The 24795-nt window shown below is 43.0% G+C and overlaps 1 protein-coding gene across 1 annotated transcript in view; it reads left to right on the top strand.

The window, feature by feature from the left end:
* ralgapa2 (Ral GTPase activating protein catalytic subunit alpha 2) overlaps nucleotides 1-24795 on the top strand; it is a 184104-nt gene that overhangs the window by 20581 nt on the left and 138728 nt on the right. Inside the window, exons 2-3 of the mRNA XM_083634146.1 lie at nucleotides 15471-15581; nucleotides 18197-18246. Of these exons, the coding sequence (XP_083490272.1) occupies nucleotides 15471-15581; nucleotides 18197-18246 (161 nt within the window). The remainder of the gene's footprint in view (nucleotides 1-15470; nucleotides 15582-18196; nucleotides 18247-24795) is intronic.

The raw sequence follows: 24795 nt of genomic DNA, 5'->3' as shown, positions 1-24795 counted from the left end.
TTTGGGATTACATCAAGTTCAAGTTTATTTCGCCATTTGCATTAAAATTTGCATCAAAATGCATTGGAATTTCTTGTTCACAAGCCACACAAAATATAAGAGCAGCACACATAGGACAGTACAAAAAAAAGAACAGGGTAAAACATGGGTACAGTCAGCATGTCGGCTCAGTGCAACGGTTGTAAAAGGAATAGAAGTAAATAAAAGTAAGCGAAATGAATAAAATCAGATCAAATCAATAAAGTGCAATGTGCTAAGTGCTATTCCGAGTAGCAAGTCCGCACATTAAGACCCGGATAAGAGATATAAAAGATAGAATAAAATACAGTAATAAAAACAACAAAATACTTCAAACAATAATATAAAGTGCACTGGTGCTACTCATTTATTTAGGAATCGTACCGCCTCTGGGAAGAAGCTGTTTACCAGCCTACTTGTACGAACCTTGTGTTTGTTGTTCTGTCAGGGCAGCGCTCCCAGCGGTAGCGTCTACCTGAAGGTAACTGGGTGATGAGACCGTTGCCAGGGTGGCTGGGGTCCCTGATTATTTAATTACATTACAAAATGTTGGGTTTTGTCAGCAATACAGGCAGAAAACATTTATTGTGATATTAGCTACATTATATTCTGATATAGTAGTAACTAATCACTGAACATTGTTGTGTAATCTTTTAATTATTGACATTCTAGCAGGCCAATGCCATTGCTAGAAATATTTGTGTCTCAGAAATAAACATAAAACTGTGCACAGTCACACTTTGTTGTCACTGAACTTGTATTTATTACATCGGATCGTGCTTGTATCGAATTAGAAACCCCATAGCGCAAATCCTATCATGATATAAGCACCATCATCCCATCACTACATACCGGTAGTTACTAGGTACTAAGGAGTCACTATACTCACTACATACTGTAGTTATGAGGTACTATAAGGAGTCACTACATACTGTAGTTATGAGGTACTATAAGGAGTCACTACATACTGTAGTTATGAGGTACTATAAGGAGTCACTACATACTGTAGTTATGAGGTACTATAAGGAGTCACTACATACTGTAGTTATGAGGTACTATAAGGAGTCACTAAATAGTTATGAGGTACTATAAGGAGTAGGGATGTAACGATAACCGGTTTTAATGATAACCGTGATAATGATAACCATAGCGTTTCAAATTTTCATTATCGTTAAAACCGTGGTACCGTGATTACCGTGGTACCATGATTACAGTGGTACCGTGATTACAGTGCTTTGAAAAACATGGTAAATACTAGGGCTGGCACGGATCACGGATAATCCGTGACCCGTACGCATCAGCCCCCGCGGTTCGGAACGCAGTTCGGAATGTCCATGGTCCGCGAACGTCCAGTAGTTATGAGGTACTAAGGAGTCACTACATAGTTATGAGGTACTATAAGGAGTCACTACACAGTTATCAGGTACTAATGACTCACTACATAGTTATGAGGTACTATAAGGAGTCACTACATAGTTATGAGGTACTAAGGAGTCACTACATAGTTATGAGGTACTATAAGGAGTCACTACATAGTTATGAGGTACTATAAGGAGTCACTACATAGTTATGAGGTACTATAAGGAGTCACTACATAGTTGTGAGGTACTATAAGGAGTCACTACACAGTTATCAGGTACTAATGACTCACTACATAGTTATGAGGTACTATAAGGAGTCACTACATAGTTATGAGGTACTAAGGAGTCACTACATAGTTATGAGGTACTATAAGGAGTCACTACATAGTTATGAGGTACTATAAGGAGTCACTACATAGTTATGAGGTACTATAAGGAGTCACTAGATAGTTGATACTATAAGGAGTCACTACATAGTTATGAGGTCCTATAAGGAGTCATTACATAAGGTACTATAAGGAGTCACTACATAGTTATGAGTTACTATAAGGAGTCACTACATAGTTATGAGGTACTATAAGGAGTCACTACATAGTTATGATGTACTATAAGGAGCCACTACATAGTTATGAGGTACTATAAGGAGTCACTACATAGTTATAAGTTACTATAAGGAGTCACTAGTTATGAGGTACTATATAGAGTCACTACATAGTTATGAGGTACTATAAGGAGTAACTACTTAGTTATGAGGTACTATAAAGAGTCACTACATAGTTATGAGGTACTATAAGGAGTCACTACATAGTTAAGATGTACTATAAAGAGTCACTACATAGTTATGAGGTACTATAAGGAGTCACTACACTACATAGTTATGAGGTACTATAAGGAGTCACTACACTACATAGTTATGAGGTACTATAAGGAGTCACTACATAGTTATGAGGTACTATAAAGAGTCACTACATAGTTATGAGGTACTATAAAGAGTCACTACATAGTTATGAGGTACTATAAAGAGTCACTACATAGTTATGAGGTACTATAAGGAGTCACTACATAGTTATGAGGTACTATAAAGAGTCACTACATAGTTATGAGGTACTATAAGGAGTCACTACATAGTTATGAGGTACTATAAGGAGTCACTACATAGTTATGAGGTACTATAAGGAGTCACTACATAGTTATGAGGTACTATAAGGAGTCACTACATAGTTATGAGGTACTATAAAGAGTCACTACATAGTTATGAGGTACTATAAAGAGTCACTACATAGTTATGAGGTACTATAAGGAGTCACTACATAGTTATGAGGTACTATAAAGAGTCACTACATAGTTATGAGGTACTATAAGGAGTCACTACATAGTTATGAGGTACTATAAAGAGTCACTACATAGTTATGAGGTACTAAAGAGTCACTACATAGTTATGTGGTACTAAAGAGTCACTACATAGTTATGAGGTACTATAAAGAGTCACTACATAGTTATGAGGTACTATAAAGAGTCACTACATAGTTATGAGGTACTATAAAGAGTCACTACATAGTTATGAGGTACTATAAAGAGTCACTACATAGTTATGAGGTACTAAAGAGTCACTACATAGTTATGAGGTACTATAAGGAGTCACTACATAGTTATGAGGTACTATAAGGAGTCACTACATAGTTATGAGGTACTAAGGAGTCACTACATAGTTATGAGGTACTATAAAGAGTCACTACATAGTTATGAGGTACTATAAAGAGTCACTACATAGTTATGAGGTACTATACGGAGTCACTACATAGTTATGAGGTACTATAAGGAGTCACTACATAGTTATGAGGTACTATAAAGAGTCACTACATAGTTATGAGGTACTATAAGGAGTCACTACATAGTTATGAGGTACTATAAAGAGTCACTACATAGTTATGAGGTACTATAAAGAGTCACTACATACTATGTAATGACTCTTTATAGTACCTCATAACTATGTAGTGACTCCTTATAGTACCTCATAACTATGTAGTGACTCTTTATAGTACCTCATAACTATGTAGTGACTCCTTATAGTACCTCATAACTATGTAGTGACTCTTTATAGTACCTCATAACTATGTAGTGACTCCTTATAGTACCTCATAACTATGTAATGACTCTTTATAGTACCTCATAACTATGTAGTGACTCTTTAGTACCTCATAACTATGTAATGACTCTTTATAGTATAAAGAGTCATTACATAGTTATGAGGTACTATAAGGAGTCACTACATAGTTATGAGGTACTATAAGGAGTCACTACATAGTTATGAGGTACTAAAGAGTCACTACATAGTTATGAGGTACTAAAGAGTCACTACATAGTTATGAGGTACTATAAGGAGTCACTACATAGTTATGAGGTACTAAAGAGTCAATACATAGTTATGAGGTACTAAAGAGTCACTACATAGTTATGAGGTACTAAAGAGTCACTACATAGTTATGAGGTACTATAAGGAGTCACTACATAGTTATGAGGTACTATAAGGAGTCGAGAGTCAGTCCTAAGCAGCCGCTCCTCCTTGTCATCAGAGGTCAATGACACACTGGGAAAAATCCACTGTGACGTGATGCCTGCGGACATATCAGACCTCCATGTTTAGCCAGTCAGAGATCAGAACATCATGTCATTTACATCTCTGCCCTGACATTTTGTGTGGGATATTTTTCCTGAGAGAGCCATCGGTAGGAATGACGGCAGCCTCCACAGAACATGTTGAGAAGATGCTGTTCTCCTGCCCTCCTGAATATTTCATTCTGGCCTTCAGCTCTGGCTGCAGGTGATTATTTTCCAGCTGGTTTTCCCACATGTGGACGGCCGGGAACATCTGCTCTTCCCTGACAGCTAACAGGAAACACATTGTCCCCATCACAATGGAGAACAACCTCATCCAACCCCAACCAGTTCTATCTCCTTAGCTTGAATTGATTTATTTTTCATTTCCAGGAAAGATGATCGCAGCTCTGTAGACCGTTAAGTTAATACTGCCAGCGGTATCTAGGCCATTTATTTTTATTCCTTTATATTTTGGTCTGTTATAGGGATGTCAACGGTTAACCGTTAATCGATTAACCGTCGCTAACGTCGTTGTTCGGTTATTGCTGTCGGTCTATCAGTTAATATTAAAAAAAAAAAAAAAAAAAAAAAAAAAAAATTGGTCTATTTACTCAATGAGCTCATGCCCAAACAAGGCGTGTCTATTTAGATGCTGAAATGTTAATGCTTTTTGTGTTAGAAATTCTAACACAAAAAGAATTTGTGTTGAAATGTTGATGCTTTTTGTTAATGCTTGTTAATGCTTTTTGTGTTAGAAATTCTAACACAAAAAGCATTAACATTTCAGCATCTAAATAGACACGCCTTGTTTGGGCATGAGTTCATTGAGTAAATAGACAAAAAAAAAAAAACAAAAAAAAAAAACATTTTTTTTTTTTTTTTTTAATATTAAAAAATTATGAATTAACCGATAGGTTAATCGATTATTAGCGTCGGTTAATCGAAAGTGAAATTAACCGAAAATTGACATCCCTAGTCTGTTAGACTGACTTAATGATTAATTATCTTGCAGAGTAACCAGCCTAGTTTAGGCAGCTACTGGGCAGTGGGTATTAACTCATTATTTAGTCTCATAGTCAATAAGAAGTGGATTACAGATTGACCAAGTGGAATTGCCGTACTCGGAAACCATTTGGAACAACAATTGACCTCTGATTTGTCCTCTGTTAACTTAAGGTGGCTCGGTTTTCTTAGCAACTCCCCCGCTCCTTCTCCTCTCCCTTCTCCTTGTTTTCCAACACCCTCCGTTCTGCGAGAGGTGCTGCCGTGTGTCAGATCACCGAGTGTTGGCACTCACTTCACATCCACAAACCGGGGTTCTGAAAACAACAGCACGAGCTATCAGCTCATTCAGCTCCAATCAGCAGTGTTAAGACACAAGGTTTTCTTCTCTCGCGCCAGCAGAGGGGGGATGGCGGCCATGCGCGGCCGCTGTTGCTGTGAATCAGCCGAGCGTCTTTTCCCCTCTCTTTGACATGAGACTTCCGCAGCAGGAGGGGTGTCAGCGGAGGGACACAGTTGTCGTCTTGTGCTCAGAGGATACGGTGTCATCCCCTGCATTCCCAGGGCCCGCAGAACAGGTTCTGTCTGCTGCGCTGCTACCTGACACGTCACAGAAGCCCATTGAATGAAGGGTCCCACTGGATACAGCCCACTCACTCACAATGTGCAACTGCAGCCCTGCAGCCAAACACATCCTTTGAAAGAAACAGGGCCTAAACTCAGCCCTTTATAGGTCTCACAATATGATGATTTTACATTGTCACTCACTGGTTACAATTTTGTCACAATATATCATAGTATCTGATACTCCCCCTAGTACCCACATAGTCTCCATATAACTGTTCCATTCATCACTTTCACTGTAGCTGTTTTCACTCATTGCTTTCACATGACTTTGTTTAAATAAGTGCATAACTCTTTTGCTATCTAAAAGCATAAAATTGTGCGCCTCAGCATCTCGCTCAAGTGCATCGATGAGAAAAGCCTATTCTGCCTGGAAGTGCTGTCAGAAATATAATTATGCGAAAATATGACTGAGAGCTTGGAAGTTGTGTCAACAATTGATGATGGCAAGAGTGATGTATTTTATGCTGATGATGCTGTGTATGTTTAGTATTTTTGTATGTTTCTTTTTTTATTCCCAACTTTTAGTTGTCATGCGTTCTTGTTTTTTAATCAATTAAAACATTACACAAAACTATCTCAATGGATTTATGTTGTAGTTATAAAGTAATTGTAGGTAGTAGAAGCTAATTAAAATAGGTCTAACTAGGTTGAATATGTAAGGGATAATGTATTGTGAGCCGGTGATTACTGGCGAAAGAATGACTGACAGGTGAATATTGAGCCCGACGCGCAGCGGAGGGCTTAATCATTCACCTGAAGGTCATTATTTCCAGTAATCACCGGCTCACTATACATTATCCCGCTTAGAACACTGCCTACAACTAAATTATTTCAGTAATCTGACAAAAATAATTATTCAAATAGATTTTCTAATAGCGTTTTCAACGACAAAGCGGTTTCATTCGTAATTGGCACACAAGACACCACAGCTGCAACTGGTTGGCCTAATTAGTAGTGTCTGCAGACAAAATGCTCTTAACAACTGATTAATCCAGGTGTGGCAGAGCAGCGGTCGGTTGTCGAGAAATAATGACCGGTGAATCTTGTTGATTGACCAATCAGAATCGAGTATTCAAGAGAGCCGTGTTCTAAGGAGAGATATACAGTATGTGTCTTTATTCTGTGACTGAAAGTTTACATCCTGTAACCAAAGACTGTATCTGTGAGAAAATAAATCCACTTTGTAATCAAAAAATAGATCCGTAAGCAAAAACATAGATTTGAAAACAAAACTATCAACAATCCAATCAAAGAAAAATTTAAAAAATAAAATAAAAAAAAAGTTTTTAGATTTTTGTGAATTAAAAAAAGTTGCATGCAAACACAAACATTTTGTTCTCAACTCCAAAACATTTGTTTGCGAAACCATTACCTTTCCTTACAAAGCTCAACTTTTCTTTTGCGAAATGAAAAGTTTTGTTTGCAAAACTTTTTCTGTTACAATAAGGGCGGGACCTACAGCAGAAAGAAGTAACGCACGTCCCTATTGGCCAGTGTCGATCGGAGTGATAGCTTGGCAACATCCAATCCAGTACGAGACAAGGCGGAGGGTGGGCACTTGAACGGAAGTATTTCCTGAAGGAATCTCCATGCCATTTCAGCGCCAGTTATAACCACAGATTGAAGAGAGAAGCCGTGAGTATGTTCACACCAATGTTTTTACGTTGTTTTTATGTTTGGACCGGTGCATGTAACCTGACCAAACATAAAAACATTGGTGTGAACATACTATCTACTATCAAAAAATGTTGAAATAGGAGTGGAGTGGCTATTGTTTTCTTTCAGCATTGATTTGAAAGTGACTGACTTCAAAAGTTGTCTAATTGTAGTGGGCGTCTACCAATGCGAGGGGTGCAGGTTCGTGTCCTTGTGTTACCTCCGGCTTGGTCGGGCGGTGTCTGTGGGTGGGAAGCCGGATCAGGGTATTTGTCCTGGTCGCTGCACTAGTGCCTCTTCTGGTCGGTCGGGGGCTCCTGTTTTGGGTGGAAGGGAACAGTTGGGAATAGCGCGATCCTCCCACATGCTATGTCCTGCCGGTGAAGCGCCCGCTGTCAGGTAAAAAGAAAGAAAAAAAACGGCTGGCTACTGCGCATGTCTCGGAGGAAGCATGGTGCTTAGAGATGCGCGGATGAGCTTTTATGGCACCCTAATCCGTGTGTATGCATGAGCCATCCGCCCGCCATAAATCCGCGCAAATTATTTCGTACAATTTTTTTATTTGGGTAGATTAACTTACTGTTTCTGCTGCCGTTGGTGCGATCGCTGCAGTCGACTCCAAATAAACGTCCATGCTGTATTATAATCCAGTCCAGCACTTGCCCATGTAGCATACTAGGCTAACGCTATAGCTTTAAGTTTAGATGAAGACTGGATTGAGCTGTATCAGAAAAGAATACTAGCACATTGCGTCTTCTCTTCCAACGCGTCTTCAGTGGAGACTCCTGTTTTCTGGTGACATCATTGACCATATAAGGAGTTAAGAAAGAAGGCATCCCATCACGTGGCTATTTGTTTACTACTGCCCCAGTACCTTGGGTCCTTGCTATCTAACAATAGCTGGCTAACATAGGTGGCTAACATGTGCCTGATGAAAAATTAAGCTTAAAATACGTTCATAGACTAGATAACGTAATTAATATTAATGTTCCTCATTAATGATACATAATTTCACCCGCCCGCAACCCATCCGCTATGAATCAGAATGTTTATTTTTATGATCCGCCCCGCCTGCGGGATATCCGCGGTCAGCGCGGTTATAACTACAGCCAGCGCATCTCTAATGGTGCTAGTCAGAGCGGGGGTGGAGCAGCGACCGGGGCAGCAGGGGGAAATTGGCAAAGTACAATTGGGGAGGAAATAGCGAGGAAATCTGAAAAAAAAGTTGTTTAATTATAGAAGCTTTTGATCGTCTTTTCTGTGACCGTTTTTTTGGTAAACGTTAAATTCAAGTTATGCATTCCCAAACCTGAAGTTACTAAGAGGCAAGTTACTGTCAGCTGTAATATGGGAGTAAGTTGCTCAAGCCTGATGTTATCTGACCAGTGACCCTCCTTTCACTGATGCATATAGGCCCCCTGTGTGGCCCGCGATGGAATTGCATTTTTTTTTTTTTTTTACAGTGCACTTGAACGCAACATGCAATATACCCGCTGAATAAGTGTCCAAATGTTCATGTCATTCTGGGCAATACTCTTCTGTTATACCATTTCAGTCTGAAATATGGAATATCTTTCAATAATATTTATGACTAAAAGGCTAAAAGTAATCTCATGTGTAAGAAATGACTGTTCTACATTGAAGTAGAAATTTAAATAATTAACTTGTTGGTTTTGGATTTATTTAGCTTCAAGAGTGCATTTTTGTTCTTGTGTGACCCTCAACACAGGCTTTGAGAATCCCGGGCCACTTACTGATACTTATGCTTAAATTAACCCACTCATATTCTGGTTTCTTTCAAGAAAAACATTTCGGCTAGTGGAAATTCTAATTGGCTGGTAACATTAAAATCTAGCAGCCATATTGGCAGGTGGTGAAAAAAGTTAATTTCAAGCCCTGCAGGGAGAGCAGGTGATGATATAGGAGTGAGTGAGGAAAAGGATCAAATATTGGTGGTTAAGACTGAATAATGACATCACAATTGTTAATTTAAAATGAGTTATTCCTCTAAACCTGGCTTCAAATGCCCCAAATTTTTCGTGCTGGCGCCGTTCAGCCCTCAGCAAAATCTGGTAGCGAGGAATTTTTTTTGTGGCCCTCTCTATCATCAAAGTTGCCCATCCATGGGTTACGGCATAACAATATTTGTTCGGCCCCCGGCAACAATCTGGGTTTCTCATGTGGCCCCCCATGAAAAATAGTTGCCCACCCCTGATATAGACAAACATGCCCATACTTTCTTAACCCATTGATACCTGATGCAGCATTTGCGTGTATATCCCTTGTGTGTGTGTATCCCTTTAAGACCCCGAACCGCGTCGGTCTTAAAGGGATACACATACAAATGCTGCATCAGGTATCAATGGGTTAATGACCCATATACATTGCACACACATGCCTGGCACTCTGACCTCAGACCCTCCACATTTTCCTCTTCCACTGTGGGCCTTCCTCTCCTGTGCTCTCTGGGCGTGCATCAGTTGTTCTGAGGAGTCCGCATGTTTTCCTGAGCTTGCAAGTTGCAGGCCAACCAGCAGGCAGGAAACCCTCCAACAAAATGAGTGCTGTTGATAAGTGGACCATGTGATGGGCTGTGATAAGAACCCTGTCAGATCCCTCTTGGCTCTTGGTACCACTTTGGGCATCACTGCTGGACTGGACCTCAATGAACTCTAGGGGTTAGACTCTTCCTTCTCTAGTGAGGAGAGTTATTGCAGAGCTGTGCATGCCCAGTTGAATTCTGCTTGTTTTGGTAGCAATTAAAAAGATGCACGCCAGATTATACTCTTCATCTTTTATTTTATTTTATTCTTTTATTCAGATTTCAGTTAAACTTTTAAATAGAGCCAGATAAAGGGCTGTACAATTATCGAATATCGATATCTAGACATGAAACTTAGCAGCACAATTATCCATATACATGGATATTTTAAGTAATGTAACTAAATGATAAAAGACTGCATTGCAGTGGGGTGATGTAGTCCCTAAACGTGCGGAGTTGCCCGAATCATTCCACTGTGTGTCTAATGTATATGTGTGCCTTGATGGTAGTGATGATCAGGCTTCCCTGACTGTGGTTTTGCCAGACATTTCAGTGGGCAGATACCTTTTTTATATATTTTTTTAACTCATTATTTGTACTTACAGTATTGAACTTGTTGTCTGTTTTATGAATATGTGTTTGTACATGTATTTTCTTATGGCTGCAGTATGGGTGTTAGCACAAGACAAATTTCCCACCCGTGGGACAATAAATTGAATCTTGAATCTGGGAAATTATTATTATTATTATTATTATTATTATTATTATTATTATTATTATTATTATTATTATTATTATTAATTATTTATTTATTTTTGATTCCCCCCCATTTTCTCCCCGATTGTAGTTGGCCAATTTCCCCCTGCTACCCCGGTCGCTGCCCCCTCTGCCGATCTGGGGAGAGCCGTAGACTAGCACCATGCTTCCTCCAACACATGTGCAGTTGCCAGCCGCTTCTTTTCACCTGACAGTGGGGGCTTCACTGGCAGGATGTAGCACATGGGAGGATCACGCTATTCTCACCAGTTCCCTTCTGCCCAAAACAGATGCCCTGAACATCCAGAGGAGGTGGTGGCGCTAGTGCAGCGACCAGGACACATACCCCTAATCCGGCTTCCCACCCGCAGACACAGCCAATCGTGCCTGTATGGATGCCCGACCAAGCCGGAGGTAACACGGGCGCGAACCTGCGACCCTCGTGTTGGTAGGCAGGGAATCTACCACTACACTACCCGGACGCCCCTGAGAATTATTTTTTACCGGTAATTATCAGCTAGCCTAAGCAATGCATAAAAACCAGCCTTATCCTTTAAGTGTGACAGAGCCAAAATGTAAATTGAGCAGATGTGATGATTAGCTCAATGCCATACCCTCACTAGTGCAAGCCAGCATTGTACAGCAAGACTTGTGGGAGCAAGGAGGATTTAATGAAGTGTTACCTCCTTTGGGAGATGGTGCTCGAGCAAGAGCCGTGTTCCTGTGTGTGCGAGACAGAGAGCCTATCTAAAGTGCAAATGAAAGATCTAGAGGTCTGGCTTGGTGTTACACAGATACGCGGTGCATAAAGAGTGTGTTGTAGGATGATACACATAGATGCACACGCTGCGCACTAGAAAAGTCAATATTTTGTGCCAGATTGAAAAAGCCAATATGCACTCATTATGCTAGACTGGCTGTAGGAGTCGTCACGCATTTCATTGCAGGTCTAGCTTGGCTTTCTCTAGTATGAGCAAGAAGCGCACAAAAGAGGTGAGGAGTGTGTGAGAGGGCAGTTGACTCGCTTCACAGAATGACATTTCAATGACGGTTAAGGGGACATTCACACCAAAAGCGTTTTTTTAAAGTCAGAACGCTATGAAAATCATGTTGAGAGCGCTTCCATTGTGCACAAAACACAGCGCACGGAGCGTTTTTTTTGTACTCCATTCTGTTTCCCCCTGCAGTCGCGTGCAGTACAGATAGCAGCACAACGACCACACGGACGGTAGCCAGCTGGTTTTGTCTGTTTGATGTTGTTCACTAGTCAACATAAAAGCCAGATTATTGTCAATTCTGGCAGCTGCGGAGGTCGAGAATCCCTTGGGAGGAGAGAAGGTAGGAGGAGTGGAAAAGACGAGCAGCGCGCTTTTCCTCTAATGTTCAACCAGCGTTTAAACGCCAGGTGCGTTCATTAAAAGAGGAGCACGCCTAGCATGTCCTTACATAGAGAATGAATTGCAGAAAGACACTGGCAGCTCCAAAAACGCTTTTGGTTTGAATGTCCCCTAAATGTGTCTTTTTCGACTCCTCTGAACCACTAGGTTATGATGAAAACAGCATCTCATACTTGACCCTCAAAAACACCACTATAATAGGTGGATTTGTTGCTGACTTGCAAACTTTCGCTAAAAGACTTATCTTAACCGTGGCAGCTTAAAGCGGGTATTACCGTATGTTACATTACATTACATTACGTCATTTGGCAGACGCTTTTATCCAAAGCGACTTACAATAACACATTTTTGTCAGCAATAGAGCAATCAACTATGGAGCACAGTCTATGACAACTACAACTTCTGAAGGAACAGTGGTACAAGTTTAGTTTAGGTTAGTAGTTTTTTTTTGTTTTTTTCTTTTAGAAAGAGAGAGAAAGAAGTTAGATCAAGAAGGGCCCAGATGGAGCCTGAAAAGGTGTGTCTTTAGTCTTTTCCGAAAGATCTGCAGTTATTCAGCTGTCCTGACCGAAGGTGGAAGCTCGTTCCACCATTGAGGTGCCAGGGACGAGAAGAGTCGAGATCGGGATGAGCGACTTTTGAGCCCCCGTAGCGAAGGAGGGGCGAGGCGTCCTGCACTGTGGAGGAGCGGAGGGAGCGCTGAGAGGTTTGGAACCTGACCATAGATTGCAGGTACAGGGGAGCTGACTGGTGTACTGCCCTGTAGGCCAGTACCAGTGTCTTGAATTTGATGCATGCCGAGATGGGAAGCCAGTGGAGGTCCTGGAAGAGGGGAGTGACATGAGAGAATTTGGGTTGGTTGAATACCAGACGGGCTGCAGCGTTCTGAATGAGCTGAAGCGGTCGGATGTCAGTGGCAGGTAGGCCGGCCAGGAGCATGTTGCAGTAGTCCAGGCGAGAGATGATAAGTGACTGGACCAGGAGTTGAGTCGCTTCTCTTGTGAGAAAGGGACGGATTTTGCGGATGTTGTAGAGGGAGAACCTACAGGAGCGTGCTGTCGCAGCTATGTTGGCTGAGCAAGACAGCTTGTTGTCAAGGATCACCCCAAGGCTGTTTTCTTAGCTGTTTGGGAGGGAGGTACAGTGGTGTTGTCAATGGAGATGGAGAGATCTGCGAGAGGGCAGTCTTTCCCTGGGAGGAAGAGTAGCTCTGTCTTACCAAGGTTGAAACATTTAATCCCACCAGCCTGAATAGGCCTAGCTATCACCTATGTGATCTTGTTTGGCATGGAATTTGTATTCATTCATTTGTTTGTTTGTTTGTTTGTTTGTTTGTTTGTTTGTTTGTTTGTTTGTTTATTTATTTATTTATTTATTTATTTATTTAATGCCATGTAGGCTAAAGTATTACATCTGTACATTATACCAGATTTCGTCTTCACAGTACAGGACAAATCTGGCTAGGTTGTTCCAGTATGTTTTAATGTAATTTTCAGCATTACAGTGCTGTTTGTCTTTTTTTCTGCCTAGTTCCTGTGACCTTTGACATGATTAGCCTACATCTTACTGTGAAGGGAATATCATTCCCAGCCTGAATCACAAATGGGGTCAGCATTATCAGGCTACTAAGCCAGTGTTATTAAATGTTCAAAAGGCCTAGGTATTCCCTGTATCTATTCCAAATGAGCCAGAACTGAAATCAGAGCATGCCAGCCAGGGAACAAAAGCATTCTTCTTTGCCTGGTTCCAGGTGCTTCTTTCTTGTTTAGTTTAGTTTCTTTATTCATTCATTTATTTTGAGATATCATTGCAATTGCGCTTCTCTATGAACCCCATCCATTAAGCAAGAGTTCAAATGTTATTGTGAGGGAGAGGGGGGTTCTTCCTAGGGTTGTGCGATGTCAACCAAATAGCCATCGTGATGGACGACAGCATCGTCGTTTGACGGGGGGTGGGGGGTGGGGGGGGGGGGGGGGGGGGGGGGCGTTAATAATGAATGATTTCTGAAGTCGCTGTGGTGCCGTAATGCCGCTTGGCTCCGCCGCTGCAATGCACGTTAACAGCAGGACAGCTGAGCTCTACATGAGCCAGGCGACTGAAGCAGTGGCTAGTGTCATACCAGCAATATTGAACCAACGGTGCAGAGCTAATAACATTAACGTTACAGATCCTGACCAACAACGTGTCTGTTGAATTTAACTAGCTGGCAGAAAACTGACGGATATACTTAATTGCTGGCGGATATAACGTAAGATTTGTGTGGGCTCTTGAACCTAATGACAGAGAGAGTTGAGGAGACTGAGGAGAGTTGAGAGAGAAACACAGCTGCTGCTGCTGCTGCTGACGTGTGGTAGAGGGGGATTCTTCCAGTATGACATGTGGTAGAGGGGGATTCTTCCAGTATGACATGTGGTAGATGGAGATTCTTCCAGTGTGCCATGTGGTAGAGTGTACCATGTGGTAGAGGGGGATTCTTCCCATTGTGCGATGTGGTAGAGGGGGATTATTCCAGTGTGCCATGTGGTAGATGGAGATTCTTCCAGTGTGCCATGTGGTAGAGTGTACCATGTGGTAGAGGGGGATTCTTCCCATTGTGCGATGTGGTAGAGGGGGATTATTCCAGTGTGCCATGTGGTAGATGGAGATTCTTCCAGTGTGCCATGTGGTAGAGTGTACCATGTGGTAGAGGGGGATTCTTCCAGTGTGCCATGTGGTAGAGTGTACCATGTGGTAGATGGAGATTCTTCCAGTGTGCCATGTGGTAGAGTGTACCATGTGGTAGAGGGGGATTCTTCCAGTATGCCATGTGGTAGAGGGGGATTCTTCCAGTGTGCCATGTGGTAGAGAGTGTGCCATGTGGTAGAGGGAGAATCTCAACAGAAGGTGAGCTAATCCTCTGGCTCATACAAGCACAGCTGAATGCTGTACTGTCAGGTCAGAACATTTAGGAAAGAAAAAGCCAAACTGTCACTGAAAGCCTAGGGGTGTGTGGATCAGCCTGCAGGCTCCAAGGAGGGCTGGAGAACCAACATAGCCATCAATGTGTGTGTGCAGTTGGGTCTGGTTTTAAGTAGGGGAAATAAATGATCTTGGAAATGGAACGCCATATGTGAATGTATGTGAATAGTGAGTGTAGGTCCACAGCAGTGAGAGAGGAAGTGAGGATGTCCTAGATACAAGACTCACAGTGGCACATTGTGAAGCGAGTCCCCATGGACAGGTGTATGTGTGTGTGTGTGTGTGTGTGCTTGCTTCTCTTCAAACGCACGCACACACGCACGCACGCATGCACACACACACACACACACACACACACACACACACACACACACACACACACACACACACACACACACACACACACACACACACACACACAGCAAAATATATCCTCACTACCAAGTACTCACTATAGGCTCCGTGCCATTTCTCAGCTGTATTTTTAGACCCTTTTCTCAACTTATTTGCATTGAAGAAGTCATTGATGACCTTTCTCTTTTTCTTTTTTTGCAGATTGCATTGAGAAGAGTGAACTGAAGACGTTCTTCGAGAGCAACTGTTCTCAGATTTATTTTATCTTCTATGAAAATTTCATTACACTGGAAAGTAACTTAAAGCAAAAAGGTGAGGATGAGCAAACTTGTTTGTTTTTAACTGTGAAACTGTTATCCTTTGGCTATCCCAGTAACCTGAAAACCACTATTATGATATGATTAGCTTGGCAATGGCATTCTCAGCTGGTGTCAAGTTCATTGCTACGAGCTCTGTGGTTTTTATCCCTCCATAGTCTCAGATAGCAGCATGCAGTGAAACCATTTTGATTTACAACCAGGGAATAGTCTGATACAGGGACCAGAGAATAGTCTGATACAGGGACCAGGGAATAGTCTGATATAGGGACCAGAGAATAGTCTGATACAGGGACCAGGGAATAGTCTGATATAGGGACCAGGGAATAGTCTGATACAGGGACCAGGGAGTAGTCTGATACAGGGACCAGGGAATAGTCTGATACAGGAGCCAGGGAATAGTCTGATATAGGGACCAGGGGATAGTCTGATACATGAACCAGAGAATAGTCTGATACAGGGACCAGGCAATAGTCTGATACAGGGACCAGGGAATAGTCTGATACAGGGACCAGGGAATAGTCTGATACAGGGACCAGGGAATAGTCTGATACAGGGACCAGGCACTAGTCTGATACAGGGACCAGGGAATAGTCTGATACAGGGACCAGGGAATAGTCTGATATGGGACCATAGAATAGTCTGATATAGGGACCAGGGAATAGTCTGATACAGTGACCAGGCAATAGTCTGATATAGGGACCAGGGAATAGTCTGACACAGGGACCAGGGAATAGTCTGATATAGGGACCAGGGAGTAGTCTGACACAGGAACCAGGGAATAGTCTGATATAGGAACCAGGGAATAGTCTGATACAGGGACCAGGGAATAGTCTGTTATAGGGACCAGGGAATAGTCTGACACAGGGACCAGGGAATAGTCTGACACAGGGACAAGGGAATAGTCTGATACAGGGGCCATGGAATAGTCTGGTACAGGGACCAGGGAATAGTCTGATACAGGGACCAGGGAGTAGTCTGATACAGGGACCAGGAAATAGTCTGATACAGGGACCAGGGAATAGTCTGATACAGGGACCAGGGTATAGTCTGATATAGGGACCAGGGAATAGTCTGATACAGGGACCATCGAATAGTCGGATACAGGGACCAGGGAATAGTCTGATATAGGGACCAGGGAATAGTCTGATACAGGGACCAGGGAATAGCTTGATACAGGGACCAGGGAATAGTCTGATACAGGGACCAGGGAATAGTCTGATACAGGGACCAGGGAATAGTTTGATAAAGGGACCAGGGAATAGTCTGATACAGGGACCAGGGAATAGTCTCATACAGGGACCAGGGAATAGTTTGATACAGGGACCAGGGAATAGTCTGATACAGGGACCAGGGGAGGAGAGTGAATTGAAATAATGAGTGGAAAAGCCCCAGACCTTACGCACTTCATTATCAAACATAACTTTGCACCTCAGGCCACACAGACACACTGTTGGAATAAGAGGCGCTTTCATTGTTTTAGAGAACCATGTAGTTCAGTTGAATAGCTGAACTCTAAGTGAACTCTATTGATTCCTACAGAGTTTAGGTTATATTTAATACTGATTGTATGGTAATATAGGCATACTGTACGTAATGTAAGTGGCTGGTACAAATTTAATGAATGTTTGGAATCATTATCATCGGCACACCTATGGTAGCCTTAAGCGCAAGCTCAGGATGGTAATGACAGTAAGAGGTGAGGAAATTCAGTGGCCTCTGTTCAGCAACCAGCTTCACTACCCCCCCCCCCCCCCCCCCCCCTCACAACACACACACACACACACACACACACACACACACACACACACACACACACACACACACACACACACACACACACACACACACACACACACACACACACACACACACACACACACACACAGAGCAGTAGTGGCCCAACGGTTAAAGAAGTGAGCTTGTGACCAGAAGGTCGTCAGTTCAATCCCCGGGACCGGCAGGATAAATCTGGGTGTGGAAAGTGAAAAAGCAATGCTTGCCCCTCCCTCATTACCACCACTGAGGTGCCCTTGAGCAAGGCCCTTAACCCCAACTGCTCCAGTGGAGCTGCTCAGTGGCCAGAAGATCAGACTGTGTGAATGTGAACAGGGCACTCCTGAAAAAGAGAGCATTGCTCTCAGTGAGACTCCCCTGCATAACACTCTGATAGACACTTTAGCTGTAAGTCTGTAGAGCTTGTTGTTTCCACCATTGATCTCATAAGTCCTAAAGGAAAAGAATTAGCTAAGCTTTGACCTCTTCTGTTCCCCCTTATTGTGAGGCTGTTAAGTAATGCATGGGCTCTGTAATGCACACTCACAGGTTGATCCTCCTCCCCCTGAGTGCTGAGCTTCATACACCAGCATTTGTTGGACAGGACATGTCTGACTCTATTGGTTGAGCCTGGCACTTATCACTGCCAGGCTTAGGGTTTTCATTCCCAGTGGGGGTATGCATGCACTCATGGTCTAATATAAATTGCTTTGGGTAAAAGTGTCCACCAGTGGGCTAATGCCTGTATTATTCTTGTTGCATTATTGATGCTAACGATACACTGTGCCTGCTAGCTTTGTGTTTAAAAACCCAACAACCCTCCTTCTCTTCCAGGGAACAAATCACAAAGGGAGGAGCTGGACTCTATCCTCTTTATTTTTGAAGTAAGTTGTTGTCTTTTTCCCATGCTGATGTCTCCATGTCTGATTCCCGCTGATAGTTGCTGCAGCAGCCTCAACCTGTTTACTGAACTCTGCAACACTGGGGGGAGGGACCGCAGTTTCCATGGTGCCACTAGCGTTACCCCAACTGTCCCCAACTGTAGCTACTTCCTGAATTTGCCTCAAAATAGCCGAGAAACCAATTGGATGTTGAGTTTAAAAAAGCCTTGGCGTGATTGTTTTCCTGCCTCACAGAGGTGGTGTGGGCAGCCTGCCGTTGGTTGTTTTTAAAGCCCAGGTGTGCATGTAAAGCAGAAGAGGTGTCTCATTGTGTCTGTGTACGTATTTGCAACGCCTGGTTGGCTTTACTGGCCAGCCTCCCTCTGTCTTATGAGAGCGCGTATACGCTGCTCCTGGAGGTTAAAGTCCCCCACCTTGTTTTCCCACCTGACTGCGAGGCCAGCTCCAGTTTCCAATACAAACAGTCCGTTCTCCAGTTACATTTGCTCAGGGCAGGGCTGTAAGGATGGCAGCAGATCAGGAGGAGGACAGTCTATTTGTCCTATGTTCTATGTCTTGTCTTAGTGTTACAGATTGCCTGAGAGCAGTGTGTGGGAGTGTCCCTAACATATTGTCAACAAGGGCCCGCCCAGCCCAGACAACACAGAGGAAGAGGATCTGGATTCAGGCCCACTGACCCGTCCCTCAGTCTGGGCTACAGTAGCGTCAGGACAGACACTCTACTCTAACATTAGCTATGGATTCCTAATGGACTATGCAACCCAGGCTGTGTTTTCATGTTATCATCTTACATCTTTTTCGCTTCTGTCTGGATGATGCATCATGTACTTGTTAACAGTGTTCAGAATGTTCAGTATGTGCCATTGTTTGGTAGTCCGCTGATTGTACGCTACAGGTACAGTAGTGTTTATCCAATGGCTTGCACTAGTGGAAAATATGCCTTTAGTGCGTCCTGGTGGCTCACCTGGTAGCACGCGTACCACGGAGGCTCGGTCTTTCGCGTGGCTGACGCGGGTTCGAATCCGACCCGAGGTCCTTTGGCCTATGTCATCCCCTCTCTCTCTCCCCACCTTTCCTGTCTGCCTACTGTCCTGTCTAAATAAAGGCAAAATGCCCCAAAAATCATCTTAAAAAAAAGATGTCTGTCTTTAGCTGGCTGTATTGAAACTAGATGAAAGCGTCCGTTAAGATTGGTCTTTCCTGTCTGTCTACAAGGAAACCAGGCTTTCCTCCAGCTTCTCCATCCCGCTACTGTATGTCAAATCAGTCTCCCCACCTGTCCACACGCAGTCAGCTGACCTGTAAATATAGCCTGGATTCACTCGCCTCCTACATATTTATGGAGCTATCCTTTCAAAAAGAACTAATATTGAAAGCAGCTTAACCCTCGCGTGTCCCCTTTTAGCCCTGGCCTGCGACGGCGTGGGCTTTTACACTGTGCTGAGAAGATAAGCTTGCTTTGAGAGTGTGTACAGGACAGATACAGGGTTGCTTTGATCCTCAGCTCCGCTACATTGTGTACTGTGGACCATCTCTTTGCACACCAAATGAGATTTGGCATGTCGGATGTGAATGTAGTATCAATGGATACATTTGTGCCCACAAATATGTGTGTTACTGTACATTCTGTATTATGTCACACAGGAACATGACAGTGGCGAAAAGAGTGAAATGAGCTTTTGAGACGAGTGCTATGTTCATCCTCCTAACTATCTGCGTTTGTGCTACTTCTGTACTAGCACAGTAGAGCATAGCCTACATTGAATTTAAATCAGTGGGCGATTCAAGCACTTACACCCACTGTCTAAGAAACAGAGCTGTGTGTAGTTCAGGCTAGGTATGGGTGCCTGCAGGGACAAAAGACATTTAGCGGCTCCATGCTTTTGCGACACACTTTAATGCTGTATGACAGGCTAAGAAGAGCAAACCCAGCCCAACACCACTGCCCCTCTTAGCTCTTACTAAGAATTTCCCTGGAAAGCTCCAGTCTTCATCTCATCCTCCCAAGCAGATGGGTAACAGGGCCTCCCAGTGTCTCCATCACCTATCCCTCCTTGCATTCCTGTCTGGCTGACACGTATGTCTCCAGTGTGTTTGTGCTCTGTGTGGGGATTACCTTACCATCATGATGAGGTATGTGACCCCCTTTTTTCTGGGTTGCTGTGGGGGGGTCATTATCCCCCATGCCGAGCCTGCCGCAGTAATGGCTGCCTAGAGGGGGTAATCTTTTGTCCCTCCCCCTAAACTCTGCCGGAGCGGCCCCGCCCCCACCGCCACCAGCAGCCGCCGCCATTCCATTCCACGGTCTCTTTGTGTCTGGTGCCACAAAGGCATCTGCCAATGCAGCTAGCGATGCTGCACCAGAAGTAGGTCTGGGTAAAAAAAAATCTATATATTTTTCTGATACGAATCGATATTCTGAAGTAACTATGGATTCATAAATCCCAATATCGATCTTTTAATATAATGCCTTTTCCTGTGGATGCTTGAAGCTTTTACCACATTAGACTCGCATGGTTTTTGTTTCTCGTAAACATCTGTAAACATTAAAGCAGCTACGAGCAAGATTTTCGATTGTTATTAAACAGTCTAAATTTAATATCGATGCCTCACATCTTACCTCTAATAGTAGACGAGACCAACGCCGAGTAGTCTCGCTTGAACCCCGAGTGAATCGGACAGTGTTGTCTTGATGATTAGTCTGTCTGCGGCCGGGGCAGATCAGGAAGTGAAATGAAACGGTTTGTGGCAGCCACTTCGGCCATAACCACAAAATAACAAAATAACTTCCAAACAAACTGTTAGAATATAACGAGAGATGTTCGCGAGAGTAGCAAGCCCCTGGATGTAGTGAGCATGGTGTTCTCCTTGTTTATGGTCTGTTGCTAGGCAGAGCGAAACGGTTGAAGGCAGCTGCCGTAAACCGTTTCGTTTCACTTCCTGGTCTATCCGGCCTGCCGGAAGACAGACACAGACTCTATAATCATCAAGAGAGCAATCTCTGATTCACACGGCTTTGGTCTCAGCTACTATTATAGGTAAGATGTGATGCATCAATATTACATTTAGACTGTTTAATAACAATTGAAAATCTTGCTCGTAGCTGCTTTAATATTTTTAATAATGCACCAGGTTAGAGTGTTGTACAATTTACAGCATTAGTTCCTTGAGAATCTCTTTCATATCCAACCAAAATTGGTATTGTAACTGTCTGAAATATCTATATTGAATCGTATCGTATCCTATTGAATTGGAAATCGAATCGAACCGGGATCGAATCAGGACCTTGTGTATCGGAATCGTATGGAATGCCCTGCCTGAAAAGAGGGTTGGGGTGAGGAGCAGATATGGGTCTATTCTGATGTGATCACTAAAACCAGTCCATGTTTTGAGCAAACTATTATTACTCACTGACCTAAATGCTGAGCTGATAGACTTGTGTTCTCTGTTATTTTCATAGACCTAGTCGCTCACTGACCTAAATGCTCAGCTGATAGACTTGTGTTCTCTGTTATTTTCATAGACCTAGTCACTCACTGACCTAAATGCTCAGCTGATATAGACTTGTGTTCTCTGTTATTTTCATAGACCTAGTCACTCACTGACCTAAATGCTCAGCTGATAGACTTGTGTTCTCTGTTATTTTCATAGACAGAGTCATCTTTTAGTTACAATCTGTGTTGAAATGAATCAAGGCTGCTGCCCATGAAAACTCGATCCAGCCATTTATTCTCAGTTGCGGCTTTCAGTTAAAATGCCTTGAAAGCTGAGGGAGAGCAGGAACAGTCATGTCAGTGCCTCTGAGATGATACGTAGTGTCATTTCATGAATCATAGGGAAGCCAACTGGACAACACCGGAGGGAAAACCGCTGCCATCTTATCCATGTGGAATTGTGCAAACTAGGCCATGTTTCGGAGTAGTTGAATTTTCCACGGGTCTTTTGTTTGCAAATAGGCTTGAGATGATTAGCGTTGATGTGTTTATAAAGAGAGTTTGGTGTGAACAACTAGTACACGTAGGTGTGTGGGACGTGTCTGTCGCTGTATCTCACCGTGGCTAATGTCTGTCTGCCTCTGGCCTCCGTCTCTATGCTGAATTGGTGTCAGGTACATTCTTTCCAATTAACCTCTTATGTTTTTTTTCTGCTGTGCAGCTAAATTGCAAGCAAATGTGAGTAGGTGGATGAGAAATGGTAGTGAAAAGCTGTTGAAGACCGACACGAATCACTCAGCAAGTGTGTGGAGGTGGAATTTTGAGGATGAAATCCCCGCTCTTTGGTCTAGACCATTTTGGTTCTCAGAGTGCAGTCCGGGGACCACTAGTGGTCCTTGAGGGAGTTCCAGGGGGTCCTCAGCAAAAAGGGGATAATTTATTTTCACTATAATACCATCCATAAGTAATGCAATGACAGAAGAGTGTATGATTGTTTTGGTCATGGGTTTCATACACTTTCTGTAATAAAATATCTAAAAGCAAAAATCCTATCAGATGGGGGACCCTGGGACAAAATCTTATCAGCTGTGTGTCCGTGGACAAATTTGTGTCAGTTTAGGGGTCCTTGACATTAAAAAGTTTAAGAACCACTGCTGTCTAGAGACTACTGTTGTTGCTGTCACAAGACCAGATTGAGCTCCTCAGTCAGGTGACATAGTGCTCAGGCCTTGAGGGACTCTGGTTTGTTTACCAATGTCTGTGAGAAGTTCAAGCCCAGAGGTTGTGGGACAGATGAAGCAACGGCTCCATCATGACCAGAAAACCTGGGAGGGAAATGTGCGCGGGTCCACTTCCCTAGACCGTTTCTCTCCAGGATGTGACCCCACCGTGACCTCAGTCGTCTGTCACCCGGTCCTGACTCAGCATTCTCAATTCCCGACCACTCTTGTCATCCACACTGGGAAACTCCCCCATGTAGGTTTTAGACACAATATTACTCTTGCCGTATGTGGGTAAAGCCTCGTCAATCCATCATCCTTACTTTTGGTAATTCTCAGTTTCACCCCACTTTGGGACTACGCTAGCCAGGACTATGCAGTAACTGGGATATTTTTGTTGTCGAGGGTGAGACGGCGTCTTTCTGGAAACTCAGGCTCTAGTATACAGTAGTAATCAGAGGCTGTTGAGAGAGAGACAGAGTCATGAAGGAGGGAGATAACATAGCACACATTATTTACAGTCTGGTCCTGTCGTGGCTCATGGCGGGCTGACGATTGGACGTGATTGATGGCCGTATGTATATGTAAATGGTCCTATAGGTCATGAATAATTGAATGTCAGCCTGTATCATGAGCAGCCATCAGTTGCTCTTCTGTCTTTGTCTTCCCCTCAGGCTAATGGCCTCTGATGCACGTGCTGGAATCACTGAACGTCTCCTCTACATGCTACCTAGATTTTTCTAGGACCATTAGACGAAATATTTTTTTCTCCCTCGCTGGTATTGAATCCTGATTAAGGCTTACAGTTCTGCAGCAGGAGATGATTGGTTAATGCTTAAATGCAAATGTGTAGCCTGGATCTGCACATGGAACAGGCAAGGCCAAATGAATGATGACGTTTCCATGCTTTAACCTGTGCTTGTGTTTGGCCTTAGGACCTACAGTGTACAGGGAACTGAAATGCTGGAACTCTGCTTTAGATTCTGCAGGTTGCTAGTTATGTTTTTATTTTTACATCGGATATCAGCATTTATTTGTCCGCTTTCGGTGTTTTTTGTTGTTTTTTTACGTTTTAAAATGTATGGTTTTGCTGACATGGAACTGAAGTCCCTTCCTTTTCCCTGTCAAAAAACAATTATGCCTGATCTTCAAAGTAATTGCAAGACAAAGGAAGGACTCCTTCCAGCTTGACTTTCACATTGAGAAAAGAGGAACATTAGATTGCTGAGGGAACTGCCCGTGAGAAGCCAGGGCAGGAGTTGCATTGCTTTGTGCTGCTGCTGCCACCCACTGGTCACAGAGTGGAATGAAAAAATTTCTGCATAATAATTCATTGTATTCAAAGTTAGGGAATTTAAGTTAATAAAGCCCCAATAAAATGTCAGTGTTTTGGGCATGTAAACATTTTATTTTTGAGGTTACAGGAGATCTGCACTGTTTATGTCTGATGACTGCAATGCCTTTTCCAGTAAATAGTGAGGGTAGTGAGGGTGAGGAGAAGTCATTTGGTTAGCATGTAAATGAGTGGCTTAGGTTTGGTCCGCACTGTGTGGACTGACCTTACAGAGCATTGAAACAAAGAAGCACTATTTATTCCCCTGGTAATGCGAGGCCTAGCTAACATGATCTTTATTAACAATGAACTTTGACTTTACTCCCCCACACTCTATTTGACTGCCTAAGGAGTGCCCATACTATTCAACCATAAACCTTGTTACGTACTGATTGTTCCAACTTGCAAGTACAGCTTTAGGTGAGCTGTCTGTTTGTAGGTCAGTCCTTTGTTTCTCCAAGTAGCCTATGTCCAGGCTTTACAGTAGGATTTGAGGTTTCATTACCCTTTTCAAAGCCACGTCGCAGTTGGATCAAAAACACAC

Source organism: Poromitra crassiceps (assembly GCF_964638095.1).
Source record: "Poromitra crassiceps genome assembly, chromosome: 3".
Lineage (NCBI taxonomy): Eukaryota > Metazoa > Chordata > Actinopteri > Beryciformes > Melamphaidae > Poromitra > Poromitra crassiceps.
This window is presented reverse-complemented; position numbering and strand designations above follow the sequence as displayed.